The sequence below is a fragment of the Hyperoodon ampullatus genome (genome assembly GCF_949752795.1).
Source record: "Hyperoodon ampullatus genome assembly, chromosome: 19".
Lineage (NCBI taxonomy): Eukaryota > Metazoa > Chordata > Mammalia > Artiodactyla > Ziphiidae > Hyperoodon > Hyperoodon ampullatus.
The window spans coordinates 28292402-28313608 of record NC_136932.1 but is presented as its reverse complement, the minus strand read 5'-3'; the positions used below and the strand labels follow the sequence as shown (position 1 = coordinate 28313608).

Here is a 21207-nt window from a genome sequence, read left to right as displayed (position 1 = left end):
CTTTTCTCTTCCAGTCTATACTGAGAACCTGTTGAGAACAGGCATGAGACAGAGGAAACTGTCAGATAGTAACTTTTGCTTTGCTTCCCACTTTGGCCAACAGCTACATCCCCAAAGACAACAGCCTGCAGTCAGAGACGGTGCACTACAAGCGTGGGGTGTGCCAGCAGTTCTTCCTGCCCTCCCACACCGTGGACCCCTCTGAGTGGGCTGAAGAGGAGGTGAGCTGCCGGCTGGCAGAGGGGACCGGCCGCTGGGAGGAAGTGCAGGGCAGGTTCTGCCCACAGACCCCCAGGGCGTGGGAGCTACTCAGGACCCTGGCCAGCAGCAAAGGATAGGCACGGGTACTCGAAGGCCATGCTCCCCTTCAGCCCTGTAACGTCTTCATGCCCTGGGAAGGATACCTCTAATTTTTCTGTCCCAAAGTAGCCCATTAACCAGGATATTTTGAGAAAGCCATGCCCAAAGGCAAGACCTGCAGGTTAGAAGCCTTTACATCTATGAGATTTTTTTACAAAGAGACTGGTGGCCTTCAATTCCACGGACTTAGGTAGTTAACCAGGTTGATGGATGAAGAGCAGAGATGAGGTTCAGGCTTCCTGATGAGACCTCCCTTTCTGACAGATTACTGTGCCCTTTAAATGTGTTAAGTCCCTTTTTTTCCCCCTTTTCTTACAGCTTGGCTTTGACCTGGACAGAGAGGTTTACCCGTTAGTGGTCCATGCTGTGGTGGATGAAGGAGATGGTATGGGTGCTTCCTGTCTTCTTTGGCTGCACACGTGCCCATATGTAGCGTGCAGGCCTGGCAGCACCTGCGGCCTCAGAACAACATGCCTCCCCCGTGGGTATCAGGCAGTTCCCACATCCCCACGCACTCTTGCTCCCACGCTCCTCAGGGGAGAGTGCTATTGGGTGACGTAACATGCCCCTTCCCGTGACAGCCAGAGGGTTCGTTTTGCCAGACTGTGGGACCTAGGGAAGGAGAGTGGAATCGAGGTGTGTTGTTGGCTTTCTTCTTCTTCATCCTTGTGCCTTTATTTGTTTCAGAGTATTTTGGCCATTGCCACGTCCTGCTGGGCACTTTTGAAAAGGTCAGTGGGTAATGTTATAGGGCCTCACTTTGGTACATGTTGCTCTGTCTTTACTGTGAGGACACGTGGAGCCCTGTTCGCTGGCTGCCTGGGCTGGCAGAGTGGGTCCGGCTCGGAGGCTGCGCAGGGAGCTGTGGGAAGCACCACACCGGGGCCTACGCCACCAACTTGCTGCATGACCTTCAACTCCTTAGGCCCAGTTTCCTCTTCTTCTTTTTTTAAAATATTTATTTATTTATTTATTGGCTGTGTCACGTCTTATTTATGGCACTCAGGATCTTCTTTGTGCTGCCGGGGCTTCTCTCTAGTTGTAGTGCATGGACTCAGTAGTTGCAGTGCTCAGGCTTAGTTGTCCCACAGCATGTGGGATCTTAGTTCCCTGACTGATTCTTAACCACTGGACCACCAGGGAAGTCCAGCATTTCGTCTTCTTAAAGCAGAAGTGCTAGATTATGTGCTTGAAGACCCTTCCTGTATTAGGAGTCTGTCATTCCACACTGGCAGGGTGTGGGGGGCTTGGGTGGGGGCCTCCAGGAGGTGTGTAATTGAGAGAAGTAACAAAAGAACAGCTGATCCTCATTGCCCTCCTTCATAACTGTGTATTTTCACTCCAGCACACAGATGGGACTTTCTGTGTCAAGCCCGTCAAGCAGAAACAAGTATTAAGTATTGGAGGGCCAGGGACTGGTGGTGTACCCCCTTCTCTCTCTCCACTCCTTTGCTAAAGCCCTCTTCTTTCCCTTCCACCACCACCCCCCTTTTTTTAAATCAAAGAAGAAAAGCAAACAGGGAATCCTTTTCTGTGTTGGAAACTACTTGGGTGGCCTGAAAGGAATACTGATTTTTGGTATCTCTGTTGTTCCAGAATTGTTGGTGGTGAGGCAGCCATTATCTGAGCAGAGGACTGTAGAAAATGAAAGGGCAAGATTTATCTCCTGACTTTAGGTTTAGGGAAATGTTGTTATTTAAAATGCCAGGGTGAGAAACATTTCCAGCTAAAGGATCAAAGTATTGGGGTCCAGTTCAAGGCCAATTGGAGCTCTTGGCTTACTTTATCCCAACATTCCTTTTCTCACATTCCAAGTTTGCTGGCTATCTGCTCCCTTCCAGAATGATCAGGCAAGTTATGCATATGTGTGCTGGAAGTCCTAAGCCCCACTGTGTGCCAACACTTTCCTTCCACTCATGCAGAGGCAGGAGCAGGGTCATGGAAGACAAGGAGGGGGGAGGTGTCAGTGGCATTGCCAGGGGAAAGTGTGTCATCACACGGAGGGTGTGGAGCAGTCGGGTGGGGGGCAGGGTAGGCCTCGGGTTGAGATGCAAAGAAAGGCACCCCCCGCAGATGAGTGACAGATATCTTAAATTATACATCATTCATCCTTTCAGGTATCAAGTGATGTCCACCCTTAATGAGGTCAATTGTAGTCAGTAATACTTTAGTATAAATTGGTTGATAATGTCCTTTCCAACATAATCACTGTGTTAAAGCAAGTTTTAAGAGAGGCAGAGGGGATAACAGATCCTGAGCCCAGGGTACAGCCTGGAAAGGCCTGGCCTCAGTGAGTTGCCTCTTGGGAAGGCCTGGTTCCCCAGGACTCCTGGATGGGATGGAAAGGCTAGGGTAGCTCAAGGGAAATGGTTTATCTCTCCTTCTGTTGCTAGATTGGCATCAGCAACAGCCATTGTCAGACTGGAGAGTGGGATGCGAAATCGGTGACAGGGTGGGCCTTAGGGACGGGGATCACTGGGACAGGGTGGGGGGGAGGGGAGAGGAGTGGGCAGGCATAAAGAAACAAGGGAGGGGCCAGATTTGGCACCAACATGGCCCAAGCTAGTGGGAGTCAAACTGGGCATTGAAGTTGAGGTTCTAATGTTTTTTGGGTTTTTTGGTGGTGTGGGGGGGTTGTCTCTGCCTTGGGGCTTGCGGGATCTTAGTTCCCTGACCAGGTATTGAACCCAGGCCCCCTGGTGGTGAGAACGCTGAGTCCTAACCACTGGACCGCCAGGCAGTTCCCAAGTTGGGGTTTTAAGGAGCAGGGCTAAGAGAGGTCACATTTTGCCACGTGTTGGAGACGGGGTGGCTCCGTGGCCAGGGAGGGGGCGCAATCGGCCCCTCCTTCAAGGTCCTGCTCTCTCTTTGCTTCTGCATTTTCCCTTCCCCTCTTTTTCTTGTCCATTTCTTATCTTTCTTTCCCATTCCCATTGCTTCCCGTTTATAATGTCTAAACTTAGCTTTTATTACATAGCCAATGCTTCTGACACATGGTCTTCCATCCTTTTCCTAGTTTCTGCCTTCCTTGACTGTTGTTATAGCGACCTGCAGTACGAGTGTTACTGTTGTATTTGCGCACGTTCCCTGTTGGGGATAAGGGCGGGTGAATTAAGCATTTGATTTTCGTTCCCCTCCCAAAGAGAACACATAAGTCAATAAGAGCCTCCTTTACTCTCCTAGGCCTTTGGTTTTTTTCATTGTGAATCAGTAGTCCTTGGTTACCGAAGGAGGTTGGGGGGTGAGGGGTTAGTTCCCACTCATCTCTCGGGAGAACCAGCCTGCCCTTGAACTTTTCCATTTGCTCTTCAGGTGGATGGGGTCAGCTACCTCCTTCAGGAGATCTATGGAATTGAAAACAAGTACAACACGCAAGAGTCTAAGGCAAGTTCCATCCACAGTTCTGAATGCACTCTTCCCAGGAGGCAGAGTGAGAACTTCTCTGATCCAGCCAGGATCTAGGAACTTAGCATGCCAGACTCTGGAATCCATTTGGTCCTAGAAGGGTATTTCTTCTTCCTCGTTTCAGATGATTATACTTATATAACTTTGGAAATGAGAACATAGGCTGGTTTGGATCAGTTCTTTGGCAGGGCTCTGCTCACTCAGTTCATTGCTCCCCACTTCCCTGGGTGGCCTCCTGGGTCCCTTCAGCTCTGACTTTCAGACAGGACCGGATCTCAACCTCAGAGGATGAGCTTGAGACTAACAGTTGCCAGAAGAAGTGAAACTCAGTGTGTCAATGCACTTGGTAAACTACCAAGTTCAATGTAGTTTACCAAGTGCATTGTCTCAGCTCTGCAGGCAGGCCGCCTTCTAAAGAAAGTATGTGACGTGAGGGTCTTTGTGACGCTGGTTAAATTTCTGTCCCCTGGCCAGGTGGCTGAGGATGAAGTGAGTGATAACAGTGCCGAGTGTGTGGTGTGTCTCTCAGACGTGCGGGACACCTTGATTCTGCCATGTCATCACCTCTGCCTGTGTAACACCTGCACCGACACCCTGCGCTACCAGGCCAACAACTGCCCCATCTGCCAACTGCATAAGCCCTGGAGGCCCTGCTCGGTCCCCGAGGTCAGCCCTCGGGGGAGAAGGGGTCGTGGCTTCTGTGTGGGCCCTTGTCCATCTTGACTCCTGCATCACCGTATCCTGATGGCCTGTTTCCTTCTTCACAGCTTTCCGGGCACGGCTTCAGATCAGAGCCATGAGGAAGAAACTGGGCCTTCTGTCCCCAACCAGCTTTAACCCCATCCTCTCATCCCAGACATCTGACTCAGAAGAGCATTCAGTAAGTTGGGCTTTTTTCACCTTTTGTCCTTCTTCACGTGACTTTGTGGCAAGTAATTAAACCTTGGCATTCTGAAGTACGGAGTAAGCTGGCCGAGATCATGTTGTGTTAAACACCAGCCAATAGTACAGTGGAAAATGAGGTTCTGATCATTAAAACCTCCCCTTTCCACCTTGGGGGCTCAGTGTCCAGTTAACATTTACCACCCCTAGAGCTGTCAGCTTGCTGTTTCACTCCAGTGTCCGGGCAGATGGGGGTGGGGATGGGGTCCTGCTCTGGAACGTCCCCAAGCAGAAACAAGGGGATGATTGTTTGGGATTTAGATACAATTTACCATTTTTTATCTGAATCCTCCGAGAAGGTAACTGTTTTTCTTTGTCTTATTTTGTGGCTTCAGGGACTGGGAGCCATGTAGATGATATAATTCACCTCTGTCTCGTGGTGTAAGTGATGGTGTCAAGACTCCATGCTTTGTAGTTATAGACCAGAAGGTCTTTTCTTTAGGTTAACATGCTAGTGGAAAAGATTAATTATCAATTATTCAGTAAATGGTATTGGAACGATGAGGTAGTGCTTTAGGGAGGAACAATCAGTTTAGCACTTCACTCCTTACCAGATAACAAATTCCAGGTGGAGTAACTAGTTAACTGCACTAAAAACAGAGCAAGCCAAACATTAAAAACCTAGAATAAATTAGAGATGATTCTTTAGTTGACTATGGATGGGAGAGGGCTCTCTAAGCTTGAAAACAATGGAATGCTACCAAAAAAAGGGCCTGTAGATTTTTTATTTTTGGCCACGCCACATGGCATGTGGGATCTTAGTTCCCCGACCAGAAATCAAACCCTCACCCGCTGCAGTGGAAGTGCGGAGTCTTAACCACTGGACTGCCAGGGACGTCCCGAACATGTAGATTTTTATTTAATTTTTTTTTTTTTTTTTTTTTTTTTTTTTTGTGGTACGCCGGCCTCTCACTGTTGTGGCCTCTTCCATTGCAGAACACAGGCTCTGGATGCACAGGCTCAGTGGCCATGGCTCATGGGCCCAGCCACTCCGTGGCATGTGGGATCCTCCCAGGCCTGGGCACGAACCCGTGTCCCCCGCATCAGCAGGCGGACTCTCAACCACTGCGCCACCAGGGAAGCACCCCGAACATGTAGATTTTATCGCATAAAAATGTTTAAACTTTAGATGTGAAAAAGATGACCAAAGTTAAAAACAAACAGCAAATCATCTAAAGAAAAGAAAATGTACTCACAATGTTTGCATCAGAGGAAAGGCTAGTATATTTATCATAACCCACTTGAATGAAATAGTAGATAAATGGGGCAAAGGATATAAAAAATTTCTCAGAAGAGGAAACATAGCTGGTCAACTGTCATTTTTTAAAAAGTCAACCACGTGAAAAATCAACAACATGCAAATTAAGATGAGAGACCATTTTTCACCTTTCACATTTAAAAACTTCCTTTTTTAAGATACCCCATGCTGGCCAAGAAGCAATTAAAACAGGTAGTCTGTACTGCTTGTAAGGGTGTAACTAGAAAGATCACTGAAAATAAAGAAAACAAAACAGCTGTATATATTAAGAGCCTTAAAAACATTTGTACTTGGTAATCTAAGGTCTTAGAATTTAATACCCAGAAAATGATCTGAAAAAAAGAGATTTATGCCCAATAGATGAACAGATGTTCATCAAAGTGTTGTTTACAGTAGGAAATGGACACAACTAAATAGCCAGCACCAATGGAAGAGTAAGGAAATGTATGGTATCTATGAAAAGGGATGCATGTGAAGGAAAATACTTATGTTCTGTGAGGTAAGCGGGGTATAAAGTTATCATTAACACATTGATCACAACTGTGTAAACAGTACAGAGGAAAAAACATTGGAAGAAAATAACACTAGAATGCTAACAAAAGTTATCACTTTCGGTGATTTGATGGTTGATGACTTTTTTCCTTCTTTCCACTTTTATGTATTTTCCAAATTTCCTGTAATGAGCATATATTTCTACTATAATCAGAAAAAATCAACAGTATTAAGAAGAAGTTCATCGGTAAGCATAGTCAAGGAACATGTGGTTCTCTGTTATTTTATCTTTCTTCCGCTTCTGATACAGCTTTCCTTTGCCAGAGCACCAGACTAGATGTAAAAGAAAGTGTTTTTCCAACGCAGAGGAAGAAACACGCTCGTACCCTAAAATGAAGAGCATTTAATTAATTTCCCAACTTGTCTCTGATTCCCCTAGTCCTCGGAGAACATTCCACCGGGTTATGAAGTGGTGTCTCTTCTGGAGGCCCTCAATGGGCCCCTTACCCCATCCCCAGCAGTCCCCCCACTCCACGTGCTTGGAGACAGACACCAGTCGGGAATGCTGCCTTCCTACAGCAGTGACGGCCACCTGCCTCCTGTCCGGATGCTCTCCCCCCTCGACCGCCTGTCCGACTGCAGCAGCCCAGGACTCAAGCTCAGAAATAGTCTCTCCAAGTGAGTAGCCAGCATGCAATAGCGTTGGCCCTGGGGTCCTTGATGAGATGCTCTCAATCCATCTTTCACCTCCTCGGTGCTGGCTCGAGTCCCAAGTCCCAGGGCAGTGTAGACCCTCTGGGCTGTTCCCAGAGCTGCTCATTGCACTGAAGACCTGGGCTAGCACCCATCCCTTGGGAGAGGAAAATAAGATGGTACATGGGTACTTAGGAGGATCCAGATGGATGAACCTCTCACGTATTCTGTTGTGGGTGGAGAGTATGGGGTATAGGGATGATGACATCATTAGGGTCATTCAGGCCCCTGGGAGCATCACTTAGTCTGAGGACCGAAGGAACCTTGTGATCTGTGTTTCTTAGGCGTTTACATCCAACTAGGGGCAAGTCATAATAAGTTTCCACGGCAGAGGAGAGGAGGGTAATTTTACAGATGAAAATATTGAAACCCTCAAAATGTCAGTGGATTTCCCCCAGTTCAGACACAATTGTTTGAAAGAGCTAAAGGTAAAACTCTGATTTTCCGATGCCCAGAAGAGGTCTCAGACACTCTGGTGCCCTTTCTCACGTCCCCACTCCTTCCTCAGATTTAGGTTCCCTCTGGTTCCCCTCAGGGCCCTCTTCTCCCTGTGACGTCTGGTTAACGGGAATGCAGGCGAGTTCTGTTCTTTAAGGGGCATTGGCTGCAGCTGCTTCTCCCTCCGGGCTTATGCAGGTCCATCTCCCAGAATTCTTCTGTGCTGCACGAAGAGGAAGATGAGCGTTCATGCAGAGAATCTGAGACGCCCCTGTCTCAGAGACCGTCAGCCCAACATCTCTGAGAGGTAATGTGCATTGTCCTTCCTTGTTTGGTTTTGGACTCCAGGTGCTCTCCTTCCTGCCTGCTGGCCTCTCCCAGCCCGTCTGGTCTCATTCATTCATCAAATGCCTTTTGAGCACTCTCTGAGACAGCAGCAAGGGTGTCACCAGACTCGGTCTTTTATCAGTGTACGGGGCCTGTGTTACTGACCAGGCATGATCCTTTATGCTGAGGACAGCAGCAGTGGTGAGACACAAAAGTCCTGCCCTCTTGGCGCTTACAGTCTTCGTGGTTGGGGTGGGGGTGTACACAAAAGACAGTCAGTACAAAACAATTGTGTCAGGTGTTACCGGGGATCCGTGTGTCACGTAAGGGTGGGGAGGCTCACTTTAAAAAGTGGTCCATGGACAAGGGGACTCCCCTGGCTGTCCAGTGGTTAGGACTCCGTGCTTCCACTGCAAGGGCTGTGGGTTTGATCCCTGGTTGGGGAACTAAGATCCCACATGCCACGCAGTTGCAGGAAAAAAAAAAAAAGTTGTCCATGGACAGAAGAGGTGAGATGAACTGGGGAGATGTCTGAGGAGGGCAAGTTCTGGATGCAGGCTCAGCTGGTGGAAATGCCGGGCGGCTGAGTGGAAGATGGGATCCTCTACCCTGTGCACCCTCACAGGCTTTATGTAACAGAGGTCAGCGGGCTGTCGAGCCCACCCCTGGCAAGGTGGTGGGTAGGGTGCAGCGGAGCATAGGAAGGTGTAAAGCGGTTCCTGTCCTGAGGAGCTCATGGTCCAGTAGGAGACAGGACATGTACATGAATAACAACACCACATCTGGCACATAGGTGTTAGTAAGTGTTTGTTGAATGAGTGAATGAGTTTTAACCAGAGAAAGGAAGGGCTCCCAAAACAGAGACACTGACGTGCTGTGGAGGATCACGTCAAGTGAGGGAACCAGAAGCAGTGATGGCGAGAAGCGTTTGAGCTGAATATCAAAATTTCTTAGACACGAAGAGACAGGTGAGAGAAACATTCCTGGTGGCAGGGACAGTACACGTGAAGCACGGAGCAGAAGTGGGGGCCCTGAGCAGGCCAGTGGTACAGTGGGAATGTGGCTTCACGAAGGCCCACCTGGCGGAGGTGTGCAGACTGGATTAGGCAGGAGACAGACCAAACCAGGTAGGAGGGTTGCCTGAACCAAGGTTTTTTTTAAATTTATTTATTTTATTTATTTATTTTTTTGGCTGCGCTGGGTCTCCGTTGCTGCGTGCAGGCTTTCTCTAGTTGTGGCGAGCGGGGGTTACTCTTCATCGTGGAGCATGGGCTTCTCAGTGCGGCGGCTTCCCTTGTTGCAGAGCACGGGTTCTGGGCACGAGGGCTTCAGTAGTTGTGGCACGCGGGCTCAGTAGTTGTGGCACACAGGCTCAGTAGTTGTGGCTCACGGGCCTAGTTGCTCTGTGGCATGTGGGATTTTCCCAGACCAGATTTCGAACCCGTATCCCCTGCATTGGTAGGCGGATTCTTAACGACTGCTCCACCAGGGAAGTCCATGAACCAAGGTTATAAGAAAAGAAGACCTGGAAGAGAGAACACAGGCTGTAGAAAGAGAATCAGTAGGCCTTTGCATCTGCCCTGGGGTGCACCGAGGTTGCGAGCCCAGGTGACTGATGGGGGTGCCGGGCGTGGGCTGGGGGACAGGTGGTGTTTGTATTAGATCCATCAAGTTGGAACTAACCCTCCATCCCAGAGGAGAAGCCTAGCAGGTACCGGGGTCTCTGCTGGTTTTGTGTTCTCTCCTTTCAGAAGAAGACCTGTTTGTCCACGTCCCACAAAAAACAAAAAAAGAAGAGATGTGTGTAATCCTGGGGAAACCTTGGGTGTTTCCATGTCACAGCTGCTGGGTGACCTGTGTTACCTGAGCTGTGGTCTTTGTGGGGCTCCAACAGCTGCTGGGCCTCGGGCAGGATGTGCTTGCACCTCCCCCCGGGAGACAGCCACTCCGGGTCAGGGGTGCACAGAAGTGATGAGAGGAGAGACCAGCCCTCCCTCTGCATGTCGCCTCCTGCCGCCCTTCCCAGATCCCCTTTCCTCCTCCTCTCCCGGGGCCCCTGCCCGGACCCCTCCCCTCTAACATGTTTGACTGGCGCTTACTTCTTTCCCACCCAGGAATGTGGCATCACCCCAGAAAGTGAGAACCTGAGCTTGTCATCGTCAGCAGCTTTTGACCAGTCGTCCTGCACGGGGACGCCTCTCTCCTCCACAATTTCCTCCCCAGAAGGTACATGATGGTGGGTGGGAACAACTGCAGGTCCTTCCCCGTCAGCCGAGTCCATAGTGCTTCTAATATTTCCTCCCAGATGGACTAGGGAGCAGCAAATTAATACCTAAGCGGCAGACAAAATAGGCCCCGGCTTGAGAGGAAGTGAGACTCGAACCCTTGCAATGAGAGGGTGGTCTAGCGGCTGAGCTGGGGGAGAAGCAGGTATCTCACCCCCAGTCCTGCTGTCATAAGGTTTTCTTTAATATTATGACAGGGAAAAGCAAATCCCTCATCCTTGAGGTTGAGTTTGGAGCTCTAAAACATAAAGGAGCCAAACCTTGGAAAACCTTCCATCTAAACCCTATTTGGTGAGGGCAAGGCCAGGCCGCTGGTGTCCTCACTGCCCGGGTGCAGTGAGAGAGCTCTGCTCCCAGTCCACTCACAGCAGCTGGGCCTGACCTCCGTGTCCTTCCTCCAACTCCTGTCTCCAAAGACCCTGCCAGCAGCAGTCTGGCCCAGTCGGTCATGTCCATGGTGTCCTCCCCAATCAGCACCGACACCGTCTCCTCCATGTCCGGCTCCTACAGCGCCCCTGGCATGGAAGAGGACGAGGAGGCTCTCCCCTGCCCCCGGGCCGCCAGCAGGACCCCATCAGAAGAAGCAGAGGTAAGAGAGGAGCATGGGATCGCCCTCGCCGCTCTGCTCTGCTCTGTACTCGAGTCCCAAGGAGCTCAGTCCAGGGCCTGCCAGGGAGATCGGCAAAGCCCCCCAGTGCTCGGGAGGGGAGCCCTGAAAAATGGTACCGTGTCGCTGAATCCAAGACTCCCTCAGATGTGATCTTCCGTGTGGCACCACTTCTGTCCTGAGGACTTGGTTTGCGTTTGCTGCCAGGCGAGCTGGGTAGGAGAGCCGGTGACATCTGCACCTTGACTTTTGTTGCTCCTTTGCAGGTGACGCCAGTGGCGTCTCCCGACTGCAACTTTGCGGGCCTCGCCGCCACCGCCAAAGAGCAGGATGCAGAGGTAAGAGCAAGGTGGACGCTGGTGCCCCTCCCCGGTCAGAGGGACTGCCGGCGCTGGCAGAGGATGCAAATAGGATGGGGGCTGTTCTGGAAGAAGCCTTCCAAGCTGCTGCACTTGGACCTGTTAGAGGCAGGGTGCAAGCAGAGGGACTGTCCGATTAGCAGAGGGCGCTGGTCTCAGCGTAATAGGCGTGGGGTGAGTTCCAGAGGGAAGTCTTCCAGGGCAGACCCTTGAGAGGGTGTTTGTCCTCCAATTCACTTAGTATTTACCTGGCACAGGCATCTCACATCTTCCTGGCACTGGGGGACACAAAGACCGAGTGACATGGCTTTTGCCTGCCCACGCCCCCAATCCACCCATCCCACCCATCCCGGAGCTCCGTCTGATGGAGGAATCAGAGTTATAACTCAGCGTGAGAAGTGCTCTGACGGAAGTGTGGCCGAAGTATATGGAATGCCCAGCTCCCAGTGGCGACTCTACAACTTTCTCTTGAGCCAGATGTTCTCAAAGGAGTATCTGGATGGCGTTGGGGATCGTAAAGTGTTTCTGAAAGTTTTATGATCTCACGGTTTGCTTTTTCATTTGACAACTTTTATTTCCACCTGAGAGAAACAGTGTGAGCTAAACTATTACCAAGGCTATTCCTGACAGTCCCACGGTCCCTCTGTAAGGTGCCTCAGACCGGGTCCCTACGGGCTGATCCTGCCTCACCAAGCAAAATCTGCCTCTGCTGGGCCTCCCAGCCATCTCACACGGACTGGAAACGTATGGTTACCATGAGGGTGATTAGTTCTGTCTTCTGACAATCAGTAGACTCATTTCACTGCTTTATGGACTCACAGTGCCTTCCTTCTGTCCTAGGGAAATGATGTTCTAGAAGAAGAGGACGGGTCACCCACACAAGAAGATGGTAAAAGACATGGTCTTTTGCTCCCTTTTATTATATTTCTTTCCCGGGTATTCTCTTAAGGGTAGAGAAAGGGGCACTGGTGTGACATGGTGTCACTGCTCAAGAGTGTGGCTTTGGGGAAAGGTTGTCTTCTTGATGGAATATCAAATCAAGCAGGGTATCTGAGGACCTCAGCAGCCTTCCTGGCTCTTTCTGGGCCTCTGAGCCAAGGATGCAGAAGATACATGTAGTTCTCCATCTACGTTGAGTAGGTCCTGAAGCTTCTTGGGCAACTGCCATCACCTTCCTTCCTGCTTCAGCTTCTCAGCTGAGTCTCACAGAACTGCTCTAGCAGCCCCAAAGTTCATCTGCAGCAGGAGAACAGCTTCCTCCCCTTGGGGGAACCGACTGTTAGGCAGTAGGTTTTCCTGCTTTAGTGAAGAAAACGGCTGATGTTACAGTAGCAGAAGGATCACAGCCCTGGCGGCACAGCAAAGGTGAGGTGAAGAGACGTTAGCAGCTCAGCGTAGACTAGTGTTTGTAGGCTATTGGAACGATTCTCTTTACCATCCTTCAGGCCTCAAGTAGATATTTTTTTTAAATTGGAAGAGTTGGTTTACAATGTTGTGTTAGTTTCTGCTGTACAGCAACGTGAATCAATTATACATATACATATATCCACTCTTTTTTTAGATTCTTTTCCCATATAGGCCATTACAGGGTATTGAGTAGAGTCCCCTGTGCTCTACAGCCGGTCCTTATTAGTTATCTATTTTATACATAGTAATGTGTATATGTCAATCCCAATCTCCAAATTTATCCCTCCCCTCCCTTGCCCCCCGCCATAACCATAAGTTTGTGTTCTACATCTGTGACTCTATTTCTGTTTTGTAAATAAGGTCAATTATATCTTCAGTCGGAAGAGTTTTGTTTCTAGTAAGCCGAGAAGCGAAGGAACGACCTACATATAGAGCAAGTAAGTGTGGGTGTGAGGTGACCTGGGAATCCCACCTGGGAGTGTAGGACCAGGCATCCCAGGAACCGGAGTCTTTTCCCTCTGCTCCTCTGAGGTGCCTCCACAGAAGGGCAACCTTCAGAGCAAACCTGGATCAGAGCCTGGATGCAGATGTCATGCTAGTCACTTCTGCTTTGGCCATGGCAGTTGCTTGGGGGATAGTGTGGTGTACAGGGGGTGCTCATGTGCACTTGACCACTCTCTCCTGGCCAAGTAGTGCCGAAGAAGAAGTGGTCGCCCAGGCTGTGCCTCTGCCGCAGGCGCACACCAACCAAGCCGGGGTTGGGCGCTACCTCCCCTCGGTTGATGTCTTCAGGGCACAAGGCTCCGAGTCCTCCATTGTGATTGTCGTCCCCAGTAGAATATTTGCTTCTAAAAGGCACAGGGCAGTACATGGTTTCCGCCTGACATTCCATATGTGGTTTCCACCTGACATGCCTTTCACAGTAGATGTATGTTTCTTCCTCTCCCTTTCACCAAGGAAAAAGAACTGGGTGGGGGGCTTGAAAAGGTAACATCTAAAACTGTCCCCTTCCCATCTTACACGACTGTAGGTTTCTGGTCAGCCCCTTACACATCCTCAGAATAGCAAATTAAGTCTCAAAGAAAATAAATCATAATTTTGCGAACAATGCGATTCTTTGATTTGAGGTGCAAAATTATGGGACCAAAGAGCTTTAATTGCCATTTTATGTATTATTCATTTCGCAGAGCCTTGTGGTCATAAACACACCCCACGTGCACCGACAGACACAGGCCGGAGCCCGGGGTCACTTCCCCCGTGGCTCTCCTAGCTCTTCCAGCCTGGCTTAGCTCTGCTCTGGGCCCGGGTCTGCGTGTCCGAATCCCACAGACCTCCCCAGGGTCTGATTTCCCAGGAATGAAGGCTGGAAAGGGGCCAGTTAAGGAAACGGAGCAGAACAGAGCGAGAACACAAACGTACCCACACAGTTTCCTTTATTGTCCACTCTACCCACTTAATTATTGTCTTTTTTTTAACATATGATTTGATGGGTTTTGTCTCCATCCTTAAGATTTTTATTTTAAGGACAGCAAAGCAGAGAAAGACACAGCGAGGTCCTCTCTAACTGCCTTAACTCCGTTACAGGCCAGAGGACATTCGCATTTCTAGGTATGGAGTGTGACAATAACAATGACTTTGACATCGCCAGCATGAAAGCACTGGACAATAAGCTGTGCTCTGTGGTCTGCTTACCCGGTGAGTGGCAGTCTGCTGAACATGAACTTGGTGGGAGACGCTCCCCTGCTCGCACCCCTGCTCTCACCCTGGGATACCCATCTCCTGCCCTGCAGTTCCTGCAAGAAAGCATGAGCTTTGCTAAGGTGCTGGGAGCCAGTTGCTGAAAGGAAGTGAGGCGGCCTCGGGAGAGTCCTTGGGCAAAGAGCGACTCTGCTCTAAGCGAAACTATTTGGGCATGGAGAAAGGCGCAAAAATACCTCCAAAGCCTTCCGATTTGACCTGACCGTGTCCCCTCCATCATGATCTTGCAGATCCCAAGGCAGGGGGCCTGGTCTTGTTTCCATCAACAGGCAGTTTAAGGCAGACACGGCCTCTGTGATAAGGTCTTGGAAAGAGAGCCTGAGCCCTTGAAAAGGGAACCTGTAGCCCCTCAGAGGACAGTGTTTAGTTAGGATCAGAGAGGAATTTCAAAGCCAGCATTTTATAGACTAGCTCTGTGACCCAGTGAGCCCTGGGCTACCACCAGTTGCCTTGTGCTCCCTAGATTTGGATCCCAAAGGAACGATCAGGGGTCGAGGGTGACGCTTCTCCCTGGAGCCCTAAATCTATAAACTTAATCAGGGCCATCAACGTGCCCCTTATTCCTTCTCATGACACTAAACTGAATCCAGGATGAGTTCTCAGGAGGAGCCCCCCTGTCAGTCACACTCTGGGCACTGATGTCCCTCTGCTCCGTGCTCACCAAGGGCTTCACCAACCATGGCTCTAAAGCCACGTCTTGCCCGGTGGACTAGGTCGAAATTGCCCCTCCTGAGTTCACGGCAGAGACTGCCTTCATGTTGCGTGGTTTGTAATCTCTTAAACATGCCCTGGACATGTTTAAGCTTGAGGACAGCCAGGTCCCGTCGTAGTTCCAGTGCTTTACTCTCTTGGTGATGTGGCTACAGGTGCCTGAGGGACACAAACTCCTGTGGTTGCCACTCTCCATCAGCTTGCAAAAGACCCAGGTCCTCACCCCTCTGGCCCCATGCAGGCTTGTGGTGGAAGAAGCCGTAATCCCCAGAGACTCTTACCACGGCCTTCCCAGGGGCTCGCCAGCCTTTCCACTTAGCGTTGACCCAGCCAGGCCTGGGCCAGAGCGGCTGAGCTCCAGGGTACACTTCACTTCCTGCCTTCCCACTCTTTACCTGGCTTCTGTCTGTCCATTTGTTTCTCATGTCTTTTTGCCTAATGTACGTCTGTCTGTCCAGTTTGTTTATTTTGAAACTCATTTAGGTTATACAGACTTCGTGTGAAAGTTCATGTTCACCCACACCCAACCCCAAGCTTGCTGGGCACTCACACATCCGAGGGGCCCTCGCTGAGGCTTCCATTCCTAACTGGCAAGAGCCTGTATTTAATATTCTGAAATTTTCCAGGAAAAAAAAAATTTGTGAGACTAGATTAATCCCTGTTCCACAAAAGCGGGGATGCTTCTGTGGCAAAGTTTACGGGCAGGATTTGTTTTGGTCACTAGTTGGGGAAGATGCCGTCTCTGCCCTCTCTCCTCACTGACTCTGTGGCAGCTGTGCCGGCCAGCCGCTCACTGGGCTTCAAGAGAGGAATCTAGGCTCCTGCCTCCCCTCAGTGGCTCCCCACCAACCCCCCGTGTTTGGCAGAGAGAGCTCCTGGGAATTGTTCAGCCACCCATGCTGGTGGAAACTGACCCCAGGCCTTGTGCTTCCTCCTCTCCCTAACTCATTCTGGCCAACCTGCTGGTGGATGTTTATTCCACTCTGGGATTGCGGCAGGGGAGCGAGACCTGGAAGGAAAACAATGCCTGGGCTTCTTTACGGTGATCTCGGGAGCCAGCCATTCTCAGATTAAACTGGCTTCACCGTTCAGGCCAGACATGAAACCGAATGACAGTGGCGGCTGCCGGGAGAGGGAGTTGAGGGTCGCATCTTAGCCTCACCCCGAGGTCTCAAGGGCTCTTATGGGAGAAGGAAAGTGCATCTGCTCTCTTGGTAAAATGTTTCTCGGGTTCTGCTGTTAGCGTCACACTGGTGGTAAAGAGCTGGGGAACTCTCTGGAAACATCTGTCGGGTTAATGTCGGGTTAATGACAGGAGCATCCACTGTGGTAGGTCCCGTGGAATCAACAGACCTCAGCACGCTCAGCTGTAAGTTCAAAGTTCCATCCTATGACTGAGGTGCCTCAGGCTGGCTTGGCCGTCAGGACAGCTTCTCAGGCACTTGGTCTCCCTCTCCACGCTGTTTCCCTCCCCACATGGATGCCACTCCCCTCGCGGAGCGCCCACAAGGAGGGAGCCCGGGGAGCATCCCATGGTCCACTCTCCCCAGGCCCACAGTTGCTCTGCCAGGAGCCCCAGCAGGTGGCAAGGATGGCTCAGGTCCCCATCCTCGCTGCTCTCATCACCCTTGTGGGACTGATGTTGAGAAAGCTCCTGTGTCATTCCAGCACCTCTTCCCTTAAGAAGCCTCTGGGTCTTCTTTGGCCCCAAGACCAAGGGGTGTGTGCAGTGGTATGTTCTGAGATTGTTCTGCAAGGTTCTCAAAGGGAGGAAATCTGAGTTGACCACTGTAGGTGGTGAGCCGATTAGAATCGCGAGGCCGTGCTAGGTAGACGGGGCTCCAAGGAATCTGATGGAGTATCACACAGGTGGCAGGATAGTGGCCAGGGGACCAGTGACATTTCTGTGAAAAGGCTGTGGGGAGTGTCATGGGAAAAAACAAAGATAATTTGAGTTTATTAGTGGAAATACAAATGTTTTTGTTTTGTTTTGTTTTTTTGTGGTACGTGGTCCTCTCACTGTTGTGGCCTCTCCCGTTGCAGAGCACAGGCTCTGGACGCGCCAGCTCAGCGGCCATGGCTCACGGGCCCAGCCGCTCCGCGGCATGTGGGATCTTCCCAGACTGGGGCATGAACCCGTGTCCCCTGCATTGGCAGGCAGACTCTCAATCACTGCACCACCAGGGAAGCCCGATACAGATGTTTTTAAATGACGGCATTCGACAGGAGTGGGCATACCGATGAAATCTAAAAGTACTTATGGAGGGAATTCCCTGGCAGTCCGGTGGTTAGGACTCAGCACTTTCACCGCAGTGGCCTGGTTCAATCCCTGGTCGGAGAACTAAGATCCTCTAAGCCACTGCACAGCCAAAAACAAAACAAAGAAAAGTACTCATGGAGACCTGAAATAACCCAAGACTAAGACGCCACTAGGAAGGCTTATGCTTCGCAGAAACTAAGGAAAAATCGGAATTAACTTTCTCTTTTCCTGGAGAGAAACTCTACAAGATGGTGGAACTGTTACAGACCTTAAATTTAATTAGTGTCTGGGTAGAGGCAGGAAAGAGGTGTGTGGAATCCCCGTAGATGTGCTCCCCAAATCTGCCTCTAGAGGTCTCTTCACTCCCCCGTTTCTGAGCCTGAGGATGGAATTAAGTGGGAACCACCTTTCTCTACCTCCCATGAAGGATTTTGAATCTCCAGGCTCCCTTTTCTGGCTGAGGGCTGGACAGAATGGTAGCACTCGCTCAGGAAGTCCTCCTGCGCCTTCCAGGCTTACCTTCTGCATCCAGGATGCACGGAGCAGCAGGGTTTCGCCGAGGATCTGGCAGAAGCCTTTTTAGAGGAAAGAGCACCACCGACTGTACCAAGAAGCTGGGGAGATCAGAGACTTCAGGTCTGAGTCTTGAGGCTGTTTCAGAAGGAGCCCGTTTTCAGCCCTGGCTCAGAATCTGGACCGGTGGTGTTTGTAGCAAGGACTCATGAATTCAGAGCCAGGCAGCCTGGCAGCCAGTGGTGGTGGCAGCGAGGCTGCGGCAGTGTTTTGATTTGACTCTGTGTGTGTGTGTGTGTGTGTGTGTGCGTATGTGTGTGTGTGTATGTGTGTCTCTTCTCTCCTGTTTACCGTTTGCTTTTGGTCTTTCCTACCAAACAGCCGCAGTTCCGGAGTCCTGCCCATTAAACACAGAGGAATAAGTATGAGATCTACCAAATTATATAAAATGAAGGAACAACTTATTTCATCTGGGGGTTCCTAACTTAAAAGGGCAATCTTGCCTGCTCTTCATCCTGTCACCCTTAGAGGGGAAAAGCACTGTGGACCCATGTGCCGGACCCCGGTACCCCCAGGGAGTAGAGATCCCCCATTCCGTCTGGCCGTGAGAGATACCTAAACATTTCCTGTCCCACTCACTCCCCTTCCCCTGGGGTCTACCTCCACAAGACTATTATTAGAGCCTTACGGCGGATTAGCACACCAGGACATTTATGGGTATACACAGTTTATACCTGCTTAATCCTAGTGTTTCTGCCATTAAAGCGTTTCGTGTCTTGGGCTGGCCTAACCTGAAGCTGACCCCAGACATTTGTGAGTGGCCTCCCTCAAACGTGACGCAGTGAGCCTCACGCCCACCCTCCAGGGTCAGCCGGCTCCGTCCAAGAACTGAGCCCTCTGAAGGGCATGGCTCTCGGCTCTGCCCTGGCGGAGATCACCGTGTGCTGGAGAATCCAGCAGTTTCCACACAGCATGAGAAATGGGGTGGTGGTACGGGCCAGTGGAGGAGCACTTCGGAGCATGCTGGACCCCATCTGGCTTCGGGGGGGGGGGTATTCTGGGGGCAGGTGCTGGAAGAGGCAGCTCAGCAGTCCTTGGCAAGATGACGGAAGGCTTTCCAAAACCTTACGGGGTTAGGGCTTCATCCTCTCCCTTCAGAAGGGGCATCTCGCTTCACTGGGGGGAATGAATCAGATGGAGCCAGTCTGTGGGCTGGGAGGACGACTTCGGGGAGACGAGAGTAGACTGAACAAGGCCTGGTGGGCGGTTGGTTGTCGAGCACATACTGTGAGTCAGGCACCCTGCTCACCACTCTCCCATGTCGCCTCGCTTAGACTCACAGCATCCCTGGGGGGTAAGTACTCGTCTCCCATCTGATGGATGGGAAAACCAGGGCTCCAAGTACAGTGACCTGCCCAAGGTCACACCGGCAGTACGTTACAAGCTGGGGCTGTACCCCAGTTTTCTGACTACAGATTTAGACCTTACTAGAGGTTGAACAAGCAGCAGGTCATGATGGATTGGATACAGAGCACGAAGGAGAGAGAAGCACCAGGAGTGGGTTTCCAGCATGGGCAGCGGGTGCTTCTCGTGCAGGAACTGCAGTACAAGGGGGGAAGATGATGAGTTTCATGGATGGTACCCGGGGACCCCAAAGCTCTGGAGCTAATGTCTCCTGGGGTTGGTGGCACCAGCTGATAGCAAATCTCGGTGGGCTGTTCGGGTGCAGAAGGAGAGGAACAGCCGTCACTCTGTTCTGTGCCATGCCATTTGGTCCCTGGCACCCTGCTGGGCAGCCAGTCCCTTCCTGCCCCACCCTGGCCCCCACAGCAAACACTAACTCTGAGCCCAAATTAACACACTCTTCTCCCTCCCCTTCACCTCCTCCTGCTCTCGTGAAAGTCTCAGCCAGACCCAGTTTCTTTTCCTGGTCCGCTGTAACACTTAGGCAAACTTCAAGACCAAATAAAGATACAAAAGTGGATCCTAGGGAAAGCTCACAAAACAAGGACCATCCTGCATGTCCCTCCATCAGTGGGCCACAGTGGCCATGACTGTCCCTAGCCCAGTAGGGCGCCACTGCTCCGAAGTTTCACGTGCTGTGGTTTGCACGCTGTGGGAGTACCAGGCAATGCGCATCTTGCCAGTTTTCGTGCCAAACTCCCAGACTGTCCTGCCAGAGACACCATCTGGTCCAAACCAAAGGTCCGGTAAACTTCCTTTCTTCTTCTCAGGTGCCTGGCAGGCTGACGACAACGTGGTCAGTCATCGGAACACGCAGCGCTGACGCTTACCTTCTGGCAGCCTGGAGGACCCCGAGAACAGGCTCTGCGTTTGGGGTCCTTTGGCCCTCTGAGAGCCTCAGCCCCTGTACCAGGGCTCTACTCCTGTTCTCACATCCCATCCTGCTCGCATGGGACCACAGACCTCCTGGGCATCCTCAGCAAGACACATGGAGACTTTTTAGACCCACGTGAAAGCTGGATGCTGAGGGCACCTGACCCTTCTCCCAGACTCATCTTCTTCCACAACCATGATCCTTCCCCTCTCAGAAGGGACTGGAAACCTCTTTTCTCCTTGTGGGCTAAAGCCACTCGAACTGCAGCTCATGAGACCCTTTGCAGAGAATCTCTGGAATGTTTCCACTGTATCTTGATCTTCAGGTGGAGCTGTGGTCTACAGACTGGTTATTTCTTGTGCATCTTTTCTTTTCTCCTTAGGAGGTAGACCAAGAAGACTCAAGAGTTTGGGTGACTTCATTACAAACACCCATCTGGCATTTTCTAGTCTCTGGGACATCATAACCAATCTGAAACCTGCAGTTTGTGGTGGTGTTGAGGGATGACTCCTGTGAGAAGGGAAAGCCATATTGCACTGTAAGTAGGGTTTCCTTCAAAATGCATTAGGAGCTCCTTTCTCAAGGACAAGAAGCAGTGGCAACCACCAGAAGGTTGGTTGGGAAAACAGTTCTTGCTTCTGGTAGCAGAGGCTATACCTCGTGTGTCTGCTTAGGAAGGAGTCCTTGAATCTGAGAACCCCTCAGTTAAATGATGACCTACCAGGGAGTTCTTTATGATCAGGTGCACTCAGGAAGGCCTGGGGCTCCATCCTAAGGTGACACTGCAAAGGCATGTTTGACCCCCTCTATGTACCAGGCACTTGTTAGGGACTGTCGTATATTATCACGTTTCATCTCTACCGCCCTGTCAGGTGGCATTCTTATCCCTGCTGCCCCCGTCTCCACCCCGCTTTTCTGAAAGAGTTGAAGAAATAGGCTGAGAGAGGGGTGGACCGGTGGTTCTCATTTGGTGCCCAGGAACCCCAAAGGAGGT

At 50.9% G+C, this 21207-nt stretch overlaps 1 protein-coding gene across 1 annotated transcript in view; it reads left to right on the top strand.

Annotated features, from left to right (window-relative positions):
• Window positions 1–20231, top strand: part of LOC307067907 (E3 ubiquitin ligase RNF157-like) — a gene marked incomplete at both ends in the record, with an annotated part of 72708 nt that extends 52477 nt beyond the window's left edge. The window contains 17 exon segments of the mRNA XM_079725534.1: window positions 104–221; window positions 679–745; window positions 1048–1091; window positions 1706–1783; window positions 3673–3744; window positions 4240–4399; window positions 4533–4645; window positions 6897–7135; window positions 7847–7947; window positions 7950–7960; window positions 10090–10201; window positions 10677–10849; window positions 11134–11205; window positions 12067–12115; window positions 14218–14328; window positions 20110–20159; window positions 20163–20231. Coding sequence (XP_079581660.1) covers window positions 104–221; window positions 679–745; window positions 1048–1091; window positions 1706–1783; window positions 3673–3744; window positions 4240–4399; window positions 4533–4645; window positions 6897–7135; window positions 7847–7947; window positions 7950–7960; window positions 10090–10201; window positions 10677–10849; window positions 11134–11205; window positions 12067–12115; window positions 14218–14328; window positions 20110–20159; window positions 20163–20231 — 1639 coding nt within the window.
• Between the last annotated feature and the right edge of the window lie 976 nt (window positions 20232–21207).